At 40.9% G+C, this 19349-nt stretch overlaps 1 protein-coding gene across 10 annotated transcripts in view; it reads left to right on the plus strand.

The window, feature by feature from the left end:
• Positions 1-19021, plus strand: part of LOC307035106 (forkhead box protein J3-like) — a 52957-nt gene extending 33936 nt beyond the window's left edge. For 5 of the 10 annotated variants that reach the window (XM_079674109.1, XM_079674106.1, XM_079674112.1 and 2 more), the window contains 9 exons: positions 6-125; positions 4502-4657; positions 8514-8721; positions 10537-10803; positions 13840-13941; positions 14678-14737; positions 15437-15709; positions 16162-16263; positions 17052-19021. In XM_079674109.1, the coding sequence (XP_079530235.1) occupies positions 6-125; positions 4502-4657; positions 8514-8721; positions 10537-10803; positions 13840-13941; positions 14678-14737; positions 15437-15709; positions 16162-16263; positions 17052-17167 (1404 nt within the window). In that variant the 3' untranslated portion in view covers positions 17168-19021. The remainder of the gene's footprint in view (positions 1-5; positions 126-4501; positions 4658-8513; positions 8722-10536; positions 10804-13839; positions 13942-14677; positions 14738-15436; positions 15710-16161; positions 16264-17051) is intronic. The other 5 variants (XM_079674114.1, XM_079674115.1, XM_079674110.1 and 2 more) reach the window with 4 other exon arrangements.
• The last annotated feature ends 328 nt before the right edge of the window (positions 19022-19349 follow it).

A 19349-nucleotide genomic window follows, 5' to 3' on the forward strand; every position in this document is an offset into this window, starting at 1 on the left:
TGCAGGCATCGACTCCATACAGCCTGGAGTCAGAGTCTCTGAGGATGGACTGCATTATGTCGGGGGGGGCGTCCCCCACTCTGGCCATTAACGCTGTCACCAACAAGGTACGGCACGGCAACTCTGTAAGTGTTACGTTGTTGGCATGCTGATTGATTCAATATGTATTATCTCTTCGATTTACAAACGGCATCTATTGCACATCTGTCCGTCCTGGGAGAGGGATCCCTCCTCTGTTGCTCTCCCCGAGGTTTCTCCCATTTTTCCCTTTAAACTGTGGGTTTTCTCTGGAAGTTTTTCCTTGTACGATGTGAGGGTCTAAGGACAGAGGGTGTCGTATTGTCACACTGATATTCTGTAGAAACTGTGAAGTCCACTGAGACAAATGTAACATTTGTGATATTGGGCTATATAAATAAACATTGATTGATTGATTGAATATCACATACAGAACTTTAAAAATAGATGAAAAAGCTCAGAAAGATGACGCTAAGTAATGAATATTCATTTCTCAATGATGTGTAATTCTGATTTTTAACAAATTAATCATTCAAGAAGATAGTCATTTGTACTTGAAGCTGAGAAGAATGTGTCGAAGGCTATAATTATTACTAACTGGAAATGAGCGCATTGGAAAGAGAGCAGCAGCAAAAATGTCTCAGTTTTTTTCTTTTTTACAATCAATTTCACACACAACCTTATGCAATGACACACGTCACACACACACGCCACACACACACACACACACACACACACACACACACACACACACACACACACACACACACACACACACACACACACACACACACACACACACACACACACACACACACACACACACGCACGCACACACAAGCTGGGTGTGACTGTCGGTTTGAGGGTCAGAGATCAAGCGGCGGCTGGGACCTCTGACCACTGTCTGATCGGCCACACACACTCTCAGAATGACTATGTGTGGTACGTGACCTCTATGTGTGACCCCAACCAAAGACACATTTGTCCCACAGCAGCAGCTCACATAACTCTTGCGTGTTTGGTCTGGACGTGGTGTTAAGGTCGGGACTTGACAACTTATTCCAGTTTTCCATTCTGCTCTTTTCACATGTCTTGACTCATACTTCCCAGCAGTTGTCAATACGCAACACTTTTATCACAGATTATTAACATTTCAATTAACAATTCAATTGGTAATTCAACAATATTATACAAAATGATATATACACACAATTGTATTTACTTAATGTAATTTTTCAACCAATGTATCATAATGAATCCACTAAAAATAGTATTTACTGTTTTGTTCCTGTTCTGTGATAATGTGGACACTTGGATAGTAGTAGGTATTTGTCAATTATTTTGATATTTCTTAAACTCTTTACATCAAACTTTCAAGTGATACATAGTTAAAGGTGGGTTATGTAATTTATTTCAGAAGCACTTTTTGTTATATTCCATGGAATGCTCTTAACATCCCGATAGCAATGAATATCTTAAGTGCTTTGACAATAAATCCATTAATAAAAAAAAAATCGTCTGTGGAAGCCGTGGCGCTCTAAAAAGCACGACCAATCTTTTTAGCCGGCACGGCTAAAATAACTGGATGGCCTACCTGCCTGTCAGCCTTCCATCTGTGCACAAACGTATCTCTTGCCCTCATTGGTCATGTTCGTGTGTGTTGGAGGAGGGGCTCTGTAAGGAAGAGGCAGATTTTTTCCGGTTGTGTATTTTCAAATTCTAGCGCACTCGAGCTGGTTTCTCCAAAATGACCTACCCCACCTTTAATAGATTGATATAATAGGCCAACTATTCAGTTACTATTATAACTACTACTTCAGCCAAACTAGCCACTGAAGTGCTGTGGATTAAGTTACCTACATACACAGTTATGAACCCAAACACATAGCTGGTATCAACACATTTTTCACCAACATAGTTTGAACAACATTTTAAACCAGTGGTTCTCAAACTTTTTCTGTCAGGCCCCCCCTTTGGGGAAAAAAAAAAGTCAGGCCCCCCCAACACAAATAGTCATGCTCAGTGGCGGCGCCAGATATTTATTTTGGGGGTGCTGTGGGGTAGCTTGACGTTTCATAGAGGGTGCTCAAACATTTAGGGTTTCCCATTAATGTACCGGTCGCTACAGTGGAATTTTCTACTGCAACAATCCCCACGCATATACACAACGTACCCGCAACTGTTACAATGAAGGCTCGATAATCAGCTCACGGGATATAGGTGTAAGCAGGGGTAAAGTGCTATTTTTATAGGTGGTGTGTGGACCTTACATAGGGGGTTCTGGGGGGTTGCTCCCCCGGGAAGATTTATTTTTAAATATTGAAGTTAAAAGCATCAATCTGGTGCACTTTGAGAGCAAAATGAAGAGCTCTATGGATACCTCTCTCAACACCTATATGAAACAGAACTGTAAACAGATTTGCTTTTTCTTTATGGATATTTTACAAATCACCCTTTTAAACTTTATTCTTTTTTTACTGTCATATAGTATTTCATACATGTTTTTCATTTATTCTCTTATTTTTTTATAACTATAATGATCATATAAACGTGTGCCTCGGAAATAATTGTTTACATAAATGGTGACCAAAACGTTTGAGACCCACTGAGATAACACTGAGAGAGTCCTTTAGATCACTAAATCCGTTAGCGTAGCTGGCTAGCACCAGAAGCCAACAACAACGATCTCCGGTACCGGTGCGCTCTCTCTCGCTCGCGCACACAAAATGGCTCGTTCCACACACACACACACACACACACACACACACACACACACACACACACACACACACACACACACACACACACACACACACACACACACAGCCAAGCTTTAATGAAACACAGAGACACATACGTAAAAGTACTGTACTGCATCATATTATTTTCGAATCAATAATTTTTCAATTTATGATTCTTTTTTTTTTTAAATCTTATTATTTATTTTTTTTCATAACCATTTTTCGTCCTGGTCTCTCGCGCTCCCCCTGGCATGCCTCTGCGCCCCCCACTTTGAGAACCACTGTTTTAAACATAAGAAACTCTGTTAAAGTTTCTCCAGTTTTCTTAGTTCAACCGGCGTAAAACGTCTTAAAAATGTGACGACAAAATCCTAAACAGCGGAGGAAATCAGCATCAAGTTAATGTTTCCCCCGTACAGTTTGGTGTGTCACACAACAAGAAACCTGTTGTTCTAAAGTAATTCCGTTTTTTCTCAAGGGAGGGTTAAAACTTGACTCGTCTTAGTCGTCACCATACATTTTTGAACAAATGATTCAGAGCAGGGAGAGGAGGACCTTGATGGTAATGATGCTGATGCCAACGTCAATGATTTCCACCCACATCCAGACAGGCGGTGTCCTGCAGGCACAGCAGTGCTTCGGTGCTTCACTCACACATTGGCTCACTATATTCAGTTTGCTTTGGAGAGGGCCTGTGCTTTTGAAAAATACATTCCTATAAGATGATTCAAGAGCTTAGAATAACAGATATATTTACCTTGAGGGTTGTTCTAGTCATTAATTACTTTCAGAGATCTTTTTACTTGAGTTTGTTAATTTGCAGTAACTGAAAGTCTAAGAAGAAAAAAACAATTTCAAAGGTGAATGGTCATTGCCAGTTTCCCTTTTCTTTCCTTATGCATGTTCAAAGTAAAACACACAATTATTTTCTTGTTAGTGCAGTAACACAGCAAGAATGAGAATAAGGTTCACTGCGATGTCACCAAATACACCAGAACAAAAAAAGGTTCAGGATTAACATTTAAGGAAAATACTTCTTTGTTTTCAGCTACAGCTAAGATGCTCTACAGGGTAGAGCACCACCCCAGAGATCCTTTACTGTTGTCTCACCCGAAGGCTATAATTTCACTTGTGTCTGTACAATTAAATATAGCCTGGAGGTAACACTGGCGCTCTGCTTCATAAGTACTGACATTCAAACAAAACAAGAGAAACATGATTCAACATAATCCTGAGGCATTTCTTTTAAAGGCTTTGTGATCTGTCACCACAAGATAATACACAGTACACTTCCTCTGAAGCGCAACTCGTGTCTCCATCGGTGCCAAACTCTCAGACAATAAAGTAATTTCTGAAGTGACCTAGTGGTTTCTGGGTCATGACATTTAATCATAATCACCATGTTCAGGGAAGAAAAGAAAATCATCATTAGTTTACATTCTGTGATGTTTTGTAGCAGCAGGACCACTTTTTATATACCAGCACTTTAATTTCCATATTTCCTCACGAGTTGTCCCATAAGTTAATGGTGCGTAGGTAACGTGTTGAGGTGGACAGTGTTCACTTCAGACTGGATTTACAAGGGGACAAAACAAGCGAGAGTACTAAAGTGGGGAAAGAGGAGCAATAAACTCATGAATAACTGCCTTTTAAAAGAGTTAATATGGGGTATTGCTTCAACATTTTGGCCCATGGATTTCCTTAATGTTGTTTTTACATGGATCCTGTTTGTGTGTGTTTAGGTAGCACTGTACAACCCTGAGGCTGAGGGCAGTGAGAGTCCAGGGAGTCTGGGCAGCCTGAGCAACAGCCTCTCCGAGCAGAGTATGGCGTCCGTCAACCTCAACAACCTGACAACCGCCGTCAGCAGCGGCAGCAACGTACACGGCTACACACCAGTAAGACCTTTTCTTTATTTGAGGTGAAAGTCTAGTGAGAGCTCCTTCATTTCTCTTTTCTTTAAGTCCTTCTGCACGGGGAAGACAGCTGATCTGATGCTGCCTCAGACTCTTGTTAATAGCATTTCATTTAGTCCTGCTATTAAAAACAGATCGAGAATTGCTATATCTTAAACCAGCAGCATTTCAAATAATGTGTACTATATGTTCTTCTGGTCACTTGATTCTGTCATTATCTGGAGGGTTGGGTCACCGGTGCAGACACTGTCAGTACAGAAGGTGTCTGCTGTACCCTGAGCGGGCTGAGGAAGTGATAACCAGCGGCTGAAACGCTCATTTCCTGTCTCATGCTCAGTCTTTGCAAGCAAATACATTTTCAGTTGGCTTTTGCAGTGCTTGGATGACATTTTAATGTTGGTGTAATATCCATTCAGGTGTGCAGATGGCATGAATAGACGAGTAGTTACAAGAATGAATATATAACCCCCTGTTTTCCAAATAGAGATTTATTTGACCTCTCAGAACAAAACCCATAGAGATTTTTATCAAAACTTCATGTATTTTTGCTTCAACTGCGATCGCAAAAGTGTATATTGCCTCTTCACAGTTGCTTTATATGCAAAGGCATTTGCATTATTTAGCTTGTGAATTGAATTTTTGTTTTGCAGATGACTATCGATACTGTTAGCAGCCCCTAACACCCCTAAGGGTCGACCAGCCAATTTAAATTCTGAACCTTTAGGGAATGCGGCTTTGCTTTGATAGAAGTAGCTGCATAGAGCACAAATAAAACAACAGGAAACATCCAGTCATCCCTTTGTCTCGACAGCTCCCCTTTATCATCTCTGATGCATATAAATGATGCTTGACCACTAGAAAAAGTCACTCACCCTCTCTCACTCACTCACCCCAACGTTTGTTTGAATCAAGGCAGTCCTATTTCGTCGTCTGGTAGAGTGCCTACAGTCTTGGCCGGTGTAAAGTAAAATGCAGACTTGGCAGTTCACTGATACACTGAGACATATTTGGCAAGATTCACACTGGCTGTTTAAAGGATCCCTCGTCCTTTATGAGACAAGGTCCTTCAAATTACTTAGTCTCAAGCAGTGTGTGTCTGACATGATGATAAGTCGTCTTTCTATGAAGGAGGAACTTGATTTGACACCTTCTGTCATGAACTAAACTGTCACATGTTGAGAGATTTAAAACAACATATTTGATAGAAACAAGAAATGATTATCACCAGCTGATATAACAACAAAAACAAAAATAGTTATCTGACCTTTAAATGTAAAATGTCACCCATGTTAAGATGCAAATTGGCTGCTGAACAATAAGTTTTTCGTCTTGTGCTACCATCAGTTATTTATAATTTCTCCTGATGTACTTTCATGCTCCAAGGGAATACACGAAAATAGCTTATTTTTGTATTTGTATATCCTTTTGTTTAACCTTTTTTGACCATATTAATCAATGCTGCAGCAACAGCTTAATCCCATTATGGCTATTCATTTATTTTGTATTATTTTCATGTAATTATGAGAACTTCTGAAGAACTTGTGCTGCATTTGTCGTGTTTTATCAATGTGTTTTCATCCGTCCCTTTAAACCAAATACAATATCAAAGGCCAGTCTCACAAACATTTGGTCCGAAATTACAGGAGCGCTGAAAAAACCTCCAACTCTTCATTATTTTTCCCTTGTAACAGCTGCTCACCTTTTTACCATCAATCACTTTCCCCCGCTCACCTCCCACCTGCATTAGCAAAGGTCAGCGCAATCTCATCTCGTTAACCTCTCTTTTCTAGAGGCCATCTTTTGTTTTCCTCCTCCCTGGATCGCCTCCTCCACCCCCTCCTCCTCCTCTTCCTTCGCTCCAGGCCTCATCTGCAGTGTGGTACGGGGGGGGATCAGGGTTAGTTCTGCCTCATTATCTGCTGCAGGTGAACCCCCCCTCAACTGACGTGATTACTGGTGGCATCACTGGCAGAGACCTCAAAGACAGAGAGCTGATGGAGAGGCGGCCATTGCTGGGTGGAGGTAGATGTGTGGAGGATGTGTCATGCTAAGTTTGCGGAGGCACACTGTTCACAGCAAATTGCTTGTGTTTGCCGGGCGGATGGTGAGGAGGATGACAGCTGGGATGAGATGATTGAGGGTAGAGGACGACAGGCTGCATTCACAATATGAGAAGGAAAATTGAAGCAGTGGATTTTGTTTTTGTGTGTTCATATGAAAAGAAACCCGTGCCAGTAAAAAGATTTCCTTTTTAATTGCATGAAATTGAATTTGGTATGTTTATCATGCTGAATAAAAAAATGATTTCTAGGAAGAATTAATGGGAACATTTTAATTTGAATGGCACAATTGGAAAATAAATTGCATTTCTTGAAACTAAATGTGATCATTATTGAATCTAACTTTTATCTATTTCAGAGTGCAGCTCTTCCAAATGAAATTCAGGTTTCTTAATTTAGTTTCACCTACGAGGAACATTGTGCTGCCCTGTGCAGTGACTAACAGGCAGCAGCCCACTGCAATGCTTAGAGGCCTCTTCAAGAGACTTTTTAAATACCAAACTCTGCACAGTTTTATATAACAGAGACAACATTTGACAACTCAGCCAATTTGTCGTGTAATCATTGTTCTATTAATCTTACAATCTTTATTATATATACTGTATTTGGTATAATATATATCATTTTGAGCCTCAATTTAGCTTAGACAGGCACAGACGTTGTTATAGTCTCATCTTCCAATCCTACTGAATATGTCCTTGTCCTGTCTCAACACCAGGCAGTCCATATAAACATTTTCCGCTCATTAAATCTGCATACCAGGCTACCGGGCCGCTACCTGCCTTCAGCAGTTTAACCCCTGCCACCACAGCCTCCTCTATTATTATTATTCCAGTGTTTCTCAGGGATTTTAAAAACAGTATATGTTGATGTTCATTAAATGTTGTAAATCTCTGTTGGAGGAGTTGTGAGCTCACCGTCAGTCAGTTTCAACCTGTGCTGATTTGTTTTAATGCATTACCCAAACAGTTGGTTTTAGGTTGTTTGGTGTTTGTCATTATTATACCTAGTGTAAGAGTTGCTTATCATAGTCACTGTACCTAATATCCACACTTTTGTGTAATAAAATAAGATAACATAAGATGGACCTTTATTGATCCCCATAGGGAAATGCAGTTGTCATAGCAGCAACAGAATAAGAAAGAAACACAGATAGCAAACATGGAATATAATCAGGCAGTACAATAAAATATGAAAAAATTAAATAAGAATAAACATGTACTAACAGTATGAATAGAAATGACAATAACGTGAGCTACATTTTGATCCGGTGAATGTACATACAGATTTGTTAGCATGGTAAATATATATATTTAAATGTGCAGGTACCAGAGTGGGTGCCAATATTATTAATGTTAGGTGCAGGTTATTTTTGATGGGTTACATGGTTAACCCTTGATTGTTCAGCCTGATGGCTACAGGCACAAAGAGCTGCCTCTCGTCATATTTAATTACAATGTGTGTATTTCTGTTACAATAACTGCTAAAACCCCCAGAAGTACCAGGACTGTGCACAAAACAAGTTGCTTCATTCTTGGTGTTGCATTTTTTTTACTCCAATAATATGATCGCAGTTGCCATATTGGTCTCATTGAAGTGCATGGGGTGTGTTTTTTAGATGCAGTGCTGATGCTGGTCTGACTGCCATATTTACACTTTGAACTGCAATGTGAATTCAGCGTTTGATGTGTGTTTTTCTCAAACCAATACCCTCATTGATTTGTATTTCTAAACCTCTGCCCGTCTGTTTTCTCTCCCCTCTGTCTGTATTTCTGAAGGTGAGCAGCCACTCGGAGCCTTCGTCCCAGTCCCTGAGTCTCCAGCAGCCCGCACACCCGCCTCCCCCCCCTCCCCCCCAGCCCCAGTACGGTTTGCCCGTCCCCGAGTCGCGGGACAAGCCGCTCTGTTTCTCGGACTTCGAGGACCTCAGCGCTTCTTTCCGCAGTCTTTACAAGTGTGTCTTTGAGCAGTCCTTCTCACAGCAAGGTGGGTGTGGATTAGTGTGTATCTGTTCATGTGTGCATGTCCAACATCTTAATTGACACATGTGTTTGCAGAGAAAAATGAAAACTTGTAAACGTTTTATGTCAGGCTTCATGCACATAATGAACTGTCAAGCTTAAGCTCCTAATGAAATGGAATGTATTTAACATGGCTTCCATTGGCGTTAAAGCATTCCAGTATTAACCTCCATCACGCTCTACTCCTACTCTATTGTATTTTAATAAACAAACAATCTGTTGTTCCGCATATCTGCATTTTATGGCTCGTTCAGTCAAATGAGTTAAGGCAATTAAGAGGAAGATTCAACAGAAGGAGGAAAAAAAGAACTGGAAACATCTGCAGTGGAGCAGAGCAAGGGGCTCCGCAGCTTTGATAGCAGCTAATTAGATTGGTTTTAAAGTTTGTGAAGCATCTTGCTAATTGCTTCCTGAAGCTTTCAGGTCAACAGGCCTCCTTCCACTCAGACCCCCCCACCATCCTCCACCACCCCCCTATCACCTTCGCTCTCCCGATTTCTCCTCCACGAAATACATCCACGTCCGTTCAGGAACCGAGGAGATTGATGCGCTCTGTTGAGCTCCGTAACTGCTGCCTGTGTTCACCCTCTGACAAGGTCCCTTCAATTTGTGGTCAGGGGGGCACTCGTAGAAAAAACAATACAGCGAGAATACTAGTTGGTAAGAAACAATATGACACCGACACCTAGACGGAAAGTGGAGAAGACAACGGATTCAGTAGATCCTTGAAAGGTTTTTCTAAGTGTGAGGCTTAACAGGAAACGATGTCAGCAGTCGTGGCATTGGAACATTTGAGTCACAAAGACAGAAAAGCTCATCCTCTCATTGTGAAAAACCACTGTGAGTCCAAGACCACACAGCAAAATATAAGTGACTCTGCTCAATATTCATCCTCATAAATTACAGCACAATAATGGAGACCAAATATATATTTAAAAAAAAAAAGGCTTGTAATCAACTGTAAAAGCAACATGCAAAATCGGGTGTAAAAAATACTTTATTTTACAACCAAGCTTTAACCAGAGTCTTCTCTCCCTTTTGTCACATTAAAATCAACTTGTCCCTCTAGGACCCCAAAACCCTCCCAACATCCATACAGTGCAATATATTAGGAATGTGAAACAAAACCAAGGCAGTAAAAAACCTGCAATGACTTACAAACGGAACAAAAAATGTCTATAAAGCATTTTTCAGAAAGCATTGAGCCGACACATGGCAGTGAGAATAAAGGAATTGGAATAAGATATACTTTTTTAAAGGCACGTAAAGCGTAACGACTCCCACAGGCGGGAGTGGAAAACTCCCCTGCTTGGATACGCTCAGTGCTCCGTACGCTCATGGATTTCATTTTGATTTGTTGGTCAGAAAAGGATAAACTAAAGTACCTGTGTCTCACTTTGCTGATCTTTAAAGAGGTCTGTCTTTCAGCGATAAACAATGAAACGGTAGATAAAAGAAAAGTCAAAACCTTCTCGTCTAAGGACAATAAATGCACTTAAGGAAAAGAGTTGCGTTTTATGATGAAGGTGCACGCACTCGTGGCCAAACTTAATGATCATCCATGTCTTTATAGGCAACCCTAATTGATTGTTTATAAACTGTCTACTTGTGAGAGTAATTAACTATATTAATTCCAACTTTTTTAATATTATATATAGAGTTTTGAACACAACCATGGCAGCTGAATTTTCTGAAAAGATAAACAAAGAAGCGGCCTATTTTCAATTTTTTTCAAAGTGTTCATGTTTGTTATCCTCACCTGTGATGTTTCTTCTGGCAGGTTTGATGGGAATGCCAGGCGACTCCTCCCAGCCGCCCCGGACGGCCTGCTCCTACCAGCACTCTCCTGGGGCTGGGAACGGAGTGGGCCACCTCCACCAACACGCCCACGGCCAGGCCTCGCACCACCCTCTCCACTCGCAGCAGCACCTCTCCCCACACTCCGGCCACAGCCAGCACCAGGCGCACACCCAGCTCCAACAGCACCCGGCCCACTCCCAGCAGCACCCGTCTCTCTCCCACACGGGACAGGCCTGCCCCACAACAGGTGACACGCAGTTTATATGATGTCTTTTGTAGGAGCTGAACATACAGTGGGGCAAAAAAGTATTTAGTCAGCCACCAATTGTGCAAGTTCTCCCACTTAAAAAGATGAGAGGCCTGTAATTTTCATCCTAGGTATACCTCAACTATGAGAGACAAAATGAGAAAAGATAATCCAGAAAATCACATTTTTCAGATTTTTAAAGAATTTATTTGCAAATTATGATGGAAAATAAGTATTTGGTCACCTACAAACAAACAAGATTTCTGGCTCTCACAGACCAGTAACTTCTTCTTTAAGAGCCTCCTCTGTCCTCCACTTGTTAACTGTATTAATGGCACCTGTTTGAACTCGTTATCAGTATAAAAGACACCTGTCCACAACCTCAAACAGTCACACTCCAAACTCCACTATGGCCAAGACCAAAGAGCTGTCAAAGGACACCAGAAACTAAATTGTAGACCTGCACCAGGCTGGGAAGACTGAATCTGCAATAGGTAAGCAGCTTGGTGTGAAGAAATCAACTGTGGGAGCAATTATTAGAAAATGGAAGACATACAAGACCACTTATAATCTCCCTCGATCTGGGGCTCCACGCAAGATCTCACCCCGTGGGGTCAAAATGATCACAAGAACGGTGAGCAAAAATCCCAGAACCACACGGGGGGACCTAGTCAATGACCTGCAGAGAGCTGGGACCAAAGTAACAAAGGCTACCACTAGTAACACACTACGCCGCCAGGGACTCAAATCCTGCAGTGCCAGACGTGTCCCCCTGCTTAAGCCAGTACATGTCCAGGCCCGTCTGAAGTTTGCTAGAGAGCATTTAGATGATCCAGAAGAGGATTGGGAGAATGTCATATGGTCAGATGAAACCAAAATAGAACTTTTTGGTAAAAACTCAACTAGACTTGTTTGGGGGAGAAAGAATGCTGAGTTGCATCCAAAGAACACCATACCTACTGTGAAACATGGGGGTGGAAACATCATGCTTTGGGGCTGTTTTTCTGCAAAGGGACCAGGACCACTGATCCGTGTAAAGGAAAGAATGAACGGGGCCATGTATCGTGACATTTTGAGTGACAACCTCCTTCCATCAGCAAGGGCATTGAAGATGAAACGTGGCTAGGTCTTTCAGCATGACAATGATCCCAAACACACCGCCTGGGCAACGAAGGAGTGGCTTCGTAAGAAGCATTTCAAGGTCCTGGAGTGGCCTAGCCAGTCTCCAGATATCAACCCCATAGAAAATCTTTGGAGGGAGTTGAAAGTCCGTGTTGCCCAGCGACAGCCCCAAAACATCACTGCTCTAGAGGAGATCTGCATGGAGGAATGGGTTAAAATACCAGCAACAGTGTGTGAAAACCTTGTGAAGACTTACAGAAAACGTTTGACCTCTGTCATTGCCAACAAAGGCTATATAACAAAATATTGAGATGAACTTTTGTTATTGACCAAATACTTATTTTCCACCATAATTTGCAACTAAACTCTTTAAAAATCAGACAATGTGATTTTCTGGATTGTTTTTTCTCATTTTGTCTCTCATAGTTGAGGTATACCTAGGATGAAAATTACAGGTCTCATCTTTTTAAGTGGGAGAACTTACACAATTGGTGGCTGACTCAATACTTTTTTGCCCCACTGTATGTGACTTGGGATCCCTCCTAGTATCGTACTTATCAGACAAAAAAAGGATTCTGGCTTTGTTTAAATACCTAGAAGTATCTAAAAAGCAGCCATGATAACAGCTGTTTGAACTCTCTAAATGCTATGGAAAGCTCTTTCAATGCTGATCTTGTTTACCATAGTGTACACTGGAACATCCTCTCCCAAACAAAAGGAGATAATGCCATACCTCAATTCCTTGGTTCAGCAACATTTAAAGTGGTGCACCATTTGGCCATCAATCATAACCGTTTGCTTTGGATTTATTATAAACATAGTTGGCATTCTGTCATTACAGGAACCCTCACTTGAATTGTAAATCATAATGTAGTTTGCCACTGTTCTAATTTTATATGTGTTCATATCTCACATCTCACGCAGCGATTTCTCTCCTCTGCTGCAAACCTTTTCCCAGATTCTTCTCAAGGAACCCTCAAAGTGTATAGTTTCCTGTTTCATATATATTGATGCCCCAAACAATGATATAGCTCTCCTGACTCCCAAAGCCACATTGGTGTGAATACAATTCAGCTAATAAATCCGAATAGGCCCGTCTCTACACAGACTCATTGCATTTATATTATTCGGTTTCCTCTCTGAGGTCCCAGAGCGCTGGATAATATGAGGCTGTGCTGATACAGAGAGGCATCTCCCAAGCTTTACCTAGGCTTTCCTGCTCACGTTCCCAGATTTTTTTGTGGTTTTTTTCCCTTTGTGTCTGTGCAACAGAGCTCTCAGGCCAAAAAAGGACTCTTCAGACATTATTTATCTAGGTTAGTATTCCCCTCAACCAATCAGAGGATGAATGAAAACAATCCCTCTGTCTTTGATCCAACGTCTCAGAATGTATTGTTGTTTAGTTTGTGGCGAGAAAAAAAAGCATCTTACTTTTCTTCTTTCATTTATTTTCATAAGCAGAGCTGTGGCTGGGTTTTATTCATGTGAAGTCACACCACCTTGTGGTTGACTGCAGAACTTGAAACACATACCACTCTTTAATCTGGTTCAGTTCACATGATTCAGATCATTTGACACTCTCACATTGATCAGAAGAAGACAACAACATTGATGCCGGATGAATCACTAAAGTGATATATCGTGGAGTAAATGTTCCTGTTTCTCAAAATGTTTTGTCTCTGTTTATACATTTGTATAATATACAATAATCTTTAATTAAATATCTTTGAGTTTTTACTGTTATTTTGACAGACAAACAATTAAGGAAAATGTAAGATCTCAACAATTTCCAAATGACGATGAGACAAAACAGTTATCTAGATCTCATTGGTAATGAGAATGATTCTCTTTTTTTTGTTGCTTTATCTCGAATTTGCTACATTTTAAAAAGTGTGTGTGTGTGCTCTTTATTAGGCATGTCATCAGACTGGTACCCAAACCTGGACTGGCTGAAAGAGAGCTGCCGCATCGCTACCAGCTACAACTGGGCTGACGTAGACCTCTCCCCATTTCAAGGTAACACACACACACACACACACACACACACACACACACACACACCGCTAAGAGTCATCAGTGTGAACAGCATCAAAATGAGCATTGATAAAACTTTCTATTGACGCCTGTGTCGACACAGTAGAAATTGATAAAATGCTTATTATGCCGATCAGTTACTTTGATTAAACCATTATGATTCCTCTCAACGCTTTCATATGCACTCGTCCTTGAGGCACAATACTCTAACATCCAGCGTCGTAATAGTACTGGCCTAATAAAAGTCATTATCCTGCATCTGAGAGGTTGCCCTCTCTGTTTCTCTCCCCCCTCTCACACACACTGTCTCCCTCCCTCCCAATTGTATGATGTGAATAATCCAATTAGGCCCCGGCTCAGTAACAGCCTCTTATCACGGTCAGCGCACAAAGCCGACAATATCCACACACGATGGATGGAGACGGCTGGTCGGCAACACAATCGGCCCGCTGCCTCTCTCTCTCTCTCTCTCTCTCTCTCTCTCTCTCTCTCTCTCTCTCTCTCTCTCTCTCTCTCTCTCTCTCTCTCTCTCTCTCCTGCAGCGCTTGACCTCCATCACACCGTCGTAATGCCATCCTCTGCCGTCTCCGGCTCACCTCCAGAGAAGGCGGGAATCTGCTCTCTGTCGCCGCCAAACACAAGCCTTATGAATTTGATCTTGAAATATCTGTCGGCAGGCTGTGAATAAATCTTAGGTGTGTCTCTGTCTGAAGAACAGGAGGCGTTATCGATTACGGTTCTGGTTGTACGCAACAGGCATGTTGTCAGGAGAGCAATGGTTGGTTTGTGGCTTATAATTAAAGTGGAACAATGGTGACTGTACATTTATATTGGAGGATTTTATCAACCTTTGTAAGGATATGTGGCGCTTTTTTAATGAATTTATTTATTGAAGAAGAATGTTATAAATGTGTGATTCTAATTTTGATATGTTTTTTTCTTTATGGTGCTTTGTGTGTTTTTCAGTTAGTCCCATTATACAAGAAAATACTAGCATTTTTGTATCTTTAAAGGGAATGCAACGGTTAATGCAAGATTAAAGAATGGACCGCATATTAAATCAGTGCGTACTTTATATTCTCCCTACAACAGGGATCATGTGAGCCCGGTATTTCATCTCGTTTTTATACCCACTCATCTATAATTGTAAATCCTGGAGATGTACTGTTCATACTCACGGAATATTATTTTAAACTATATTTAAGATCCTCAGAAACCAAATGTGTCATGGAAATATAACTATGCTCAAGACATTTATAATTTAATAAATGACATATTATCATTTATATATAATTTGGTGGAACTGTGCAACCATGGTAATGTTAACAGTTAGTGAATGTGAAGTTGTTAAACGTTAAAAATACTAATTAGATACATGTATTCCTTTTAGGTATAAAGGTATTTAACTAACAGGTAAGGTGTTGTCTAAAGTAAGAGGGAAAGTATGTGACGTGTGTTCCTCTGTGTGTGTGTGCAGGTCTGAAGGAGAGTATGCGGCAGGCGGAGCTCAACAACTGGTCTCTGGACCCCGCCCAGATGTCCGACCTGTGTTCCTCCATTAACCAGTTCTTCACTGCCACAGGGGTCATCCCCCCGCAGGGAGCCACCCACCCTCAGCCTCAGGTCCAACACCCGACACCCCCAGGAGCCCCGCAGCACCCCGCCCAGCCGCACGGGGCCATGCACCCCAAGGCCAGCCAGCACAATCAGCACGGCCAACACAACCAACACCACCAACACATCAGCACGGGTACAGAGATAGATATGAACTCAGAAAATATTTAATGTAGGAGTTTCAAATACTACAGTATATCCGTCTGAGTTTTTGTGGAAGAGAAATGCTTAAACATTATCTTAACATGAGCTTTTTAGAGTGTTTAACATCTCTGCACCTGCTGTGCTGGGAGCTGAATTACAGTCTCTCTCCTCACTGGGCCATTGTTTGCCCATTATAGATTTACAAAGGAATTATGGATGTTGTCAGCTTCATGGCAACCCGAGTAGAGCGATGAAGACGAGGGGATATTTTCACCAGTGGGAGATCCGGCACATTCTGTAGGATTTCTCAGGCTTAGCATAATGTGGCAGTAAAACCGTGTGCACCAGACAGCAGCTTGTGTTCTGCAGAGACACATAGCATGTGTGAAAGTAGGGATACTAATCTGACAGTTAGTCATTGCCCTTTTGTCTGTTCCCCCACAGGAAACATGTACATAGACTCGAGACAGAGCATTTCCTCTCTGATGGGCCCGCCAGGATACCCTCACATCTCTCCGATGGGCAACACAGCTCCCACCATGACAGGTGAGTCCTCCCACGCTCTTTAAACAGGTCAGGAGAAGAAGGAGGAAGCAGAGTATATGTTTGTAAACTGTTTTTTATCACACAGATGACCGGGTTTTTACAGTAATAAATATTTGTTTGGTAAAAAAATAAATGCCTAGGTTATGTGTGCCAATATCAAAAGTGTGCTCGTGTCAAACTGCAGGAAGGCACAGTTCACCACAATTGGTCCTTTAGTAACAAGGCTTGCTCAGGATATGCCACATAAATCAGTTGTTACTAGAAGATGTCACAAATGTAGGTTTTATCCAGTTTTAAACCACATTTAATGATACACTTTTTAAATCTTGACATTTTGTTATGAAACATCTCGATGTTAAGCAAGCGGAGAAACAAGCTGAGCAAAACACACAGTAAAACAGAATCTTTTAGTGGTTTCAGTAATGTTTGGATTACTGGGCCCATTTGTTTTAGAAAGTAGGACATTAGATCAATCTGATCCTACTGAAAACCCCATGAACGTCTGGATCTTTAGTTATCAGAAAACAAAGGTGAGCCAGCATTAGCAGCCACCATCCAATCCAATCCAACTTTATGTATAAAGCACTTTAAAACCTCCAGACCAAAGTGCTATACAGAGAGATACATAACATATAAAATCACACAGCTCAGCTCACAAAACATACAAATAGGTATAAAATCACATAAAAGGTACGAACACAAAACAAACCAGAATAACCATTAGACACACTAGTAGCAGAACATGTCATATTTTATGTTTAAGGCTTCTGCTCTCCTCCCATGTTCAGGTCACCTGATCCAGCTGAGCCAGCAGCACAGGCTGCCTCTGGGACACTTCCAGGTGAGACGCATGCTCGCTGCAGATGACATCCAGGACGACTTTGACTGGGACTCCATAGTTTAAACTGAGCCGCTGGTTGAACAGAGGGATGGAGAGACATGTGATGACAGGTGAGGTATGGAACAATCTGACCTCCTTTCACCTGAGTGAAAAAACAGAAGACAATCCAACAGAAAAAGAAAACAAACGGAAAGTAATTTTTCTGATAATGCTGGCCTTTTTCCCCCCTGAAACAAGTGGATATTGAGTATAAAGACAATCATAAAAAAAAAAATAAGACTTACATGGGATAGGACCAAGCCGAGATTCGAACACATAACGTCCAAAGCCGAAAGACGTCTGAAGCTCTCTGAATTGTGTCACGTCGTGTCCCCATAGTGCCAACAGGGTAACAAGTCACCAAAGTGTTGTCTAAATTGTCTGTGAATTGTTTTTCTTTTTGATTTCTTAAATCTTTTGTGTTTCCTGCTACAACTTGTGTCTGCAAAGTTTCAGCGCCTGTACCTGAAATGAATTGAAACCTTGTCTTCTCCAAACAGCAGAAAAATCATCATTCACTCACTTTCAACATGTTCATCCTTTCCTTCTCGTCACATCTGTTTGTTCACTCGGCACTGGGCATGCGCAGGGCTGTGGCTCTGAACAGCTACAGTTAGAAGGAGGATTTATGAAGCAGAAAGTGATGACAGTGCACCTGTTCAGCCTGAATCAGTAGTGGTTGAGTGAAGCGCCACCTGCTGGGTTAAACTGGTTAAATCCTTCTGCCTAAAAAATGGTCTATGCACCACAATCTGTTCATTATTTGTCTTTGTGCTGTCACATTCTAAATCCATTTTTATTTGATCATTTTAAATGTTGTTATTGTGTGTGTGTAACAGTCCATGTTGCCATTTTCTCAGGGTGTTACATTCATAAACCATGTCAGACCAACACAAAGACATTTACATCTCCATATGTGAGGTTACCGCGTGTTGTTGGTGCTGTCAGTGTTCACTTCCTGTTGGCGGACAGCGAGCCTAAAAAGTTCAAAATCCTAATTTGTCAGCTTATAAGCTAACTGATACGCTTTTCAGTAGCTGAAACAACAGCCACTATTTAAAATGTCTTTGTCAACAAGGATGCATCCTTTTTCCGAAATATAATTCAGTTTTCCAAGGTTTAAGGTTTTTGGGAAAGTGCATATCAACTAAGACCAAGCTGTTTTTTTGCACAACATTAGACTTGATAGTATCTGGTGAATGAAAGAAATGAAATAACAATGTGAACATGTTATCTCTTTGTTTCAAAAGACGTTTGAAAAAAAGAATATCAACAAAGGGGAGCAAAGACTAAACAAAAGTTTAGTAACTTTTCTTACTGTGATGTTTAATTTTATCTGTGTGTACAAGTGTGTGTGTTTGTAAGTCCTCTCTGATTTCATTTAGCATACAGCTCTGTGCGGCTCAAAAAATACACAAGAGAAAAGTACTTTTTTTGTATTAAGTGGGTACAAAGTGAAATATGGGACTTTAAAGTGCTCTTCTGTTTGGAAGATCTCAGTGATTGTTCAAATGGTCTAAACAAGGTCTCATTATAAAGAAAAAAAAAAAGAAAAATACTCATTATTGCCATTAAATGCTGTATAACAGTGACCAGCATATATGAATATATTGTATGTTTGTGTGTTGTTGTCCATGTAAATAATGCTATGTTACTCCTATGTTTGCCCTTGAAAAACAGACTGAAAAGAGAAAAAAGGAGAAAGTATTTTGTTATTTGTCCTTCAGGAGACACAAGTATGTAAATATCTTCAGCATATTGTAAATACGTGATAAAAAAAATACCATTGGCGTTTTGTGTGTTATAAATAATCTGTGTATGGCAGTCCAGCAGTTAAAATCTGTTTCTGTGTTTATTATTAAAATGTCATTGACCGTTTTTACTGCGCTAACCTCACTTCTGCTGTCGTTATTTCATCAGCTGTCGGCATGTTTGAAACGGCAGAAAATGTTAAATTATGCTGGAAATGTTCTATATTTGACTCTTTCTAACATGCTGCTGTGGTCTATCAGAGTTTGTAAAAATGTAAATCATTCAGGTGAAACAAGCACAGAGAGAGACTTGATAAACTTCCCTCGTAGCTTGTTGTCCAACAGGTGTCAGCCTAGTGCCAAGCAGCAGTTTGTTTGCCCTCCATCGCATGTAAACTAAGCAGACCACCCATGCTTGTCGGTGTGAAAGTCACACAATGTTCTAACTGTATTTA

The sequence above is a fragment of the Notothenia rossii genome, assembly GCF_949606895.1.
Source record: "Notothenia rossii genome assembly, chromosome: 4".
In the NCBI taxonomy this organism is placed as follows: domain Eukaryota; kingdom Metazoa; phylum Chordata; class Actinopteri; order Perciformes; family Nototheniidae; genus Notothenia; species Notothenia rossii.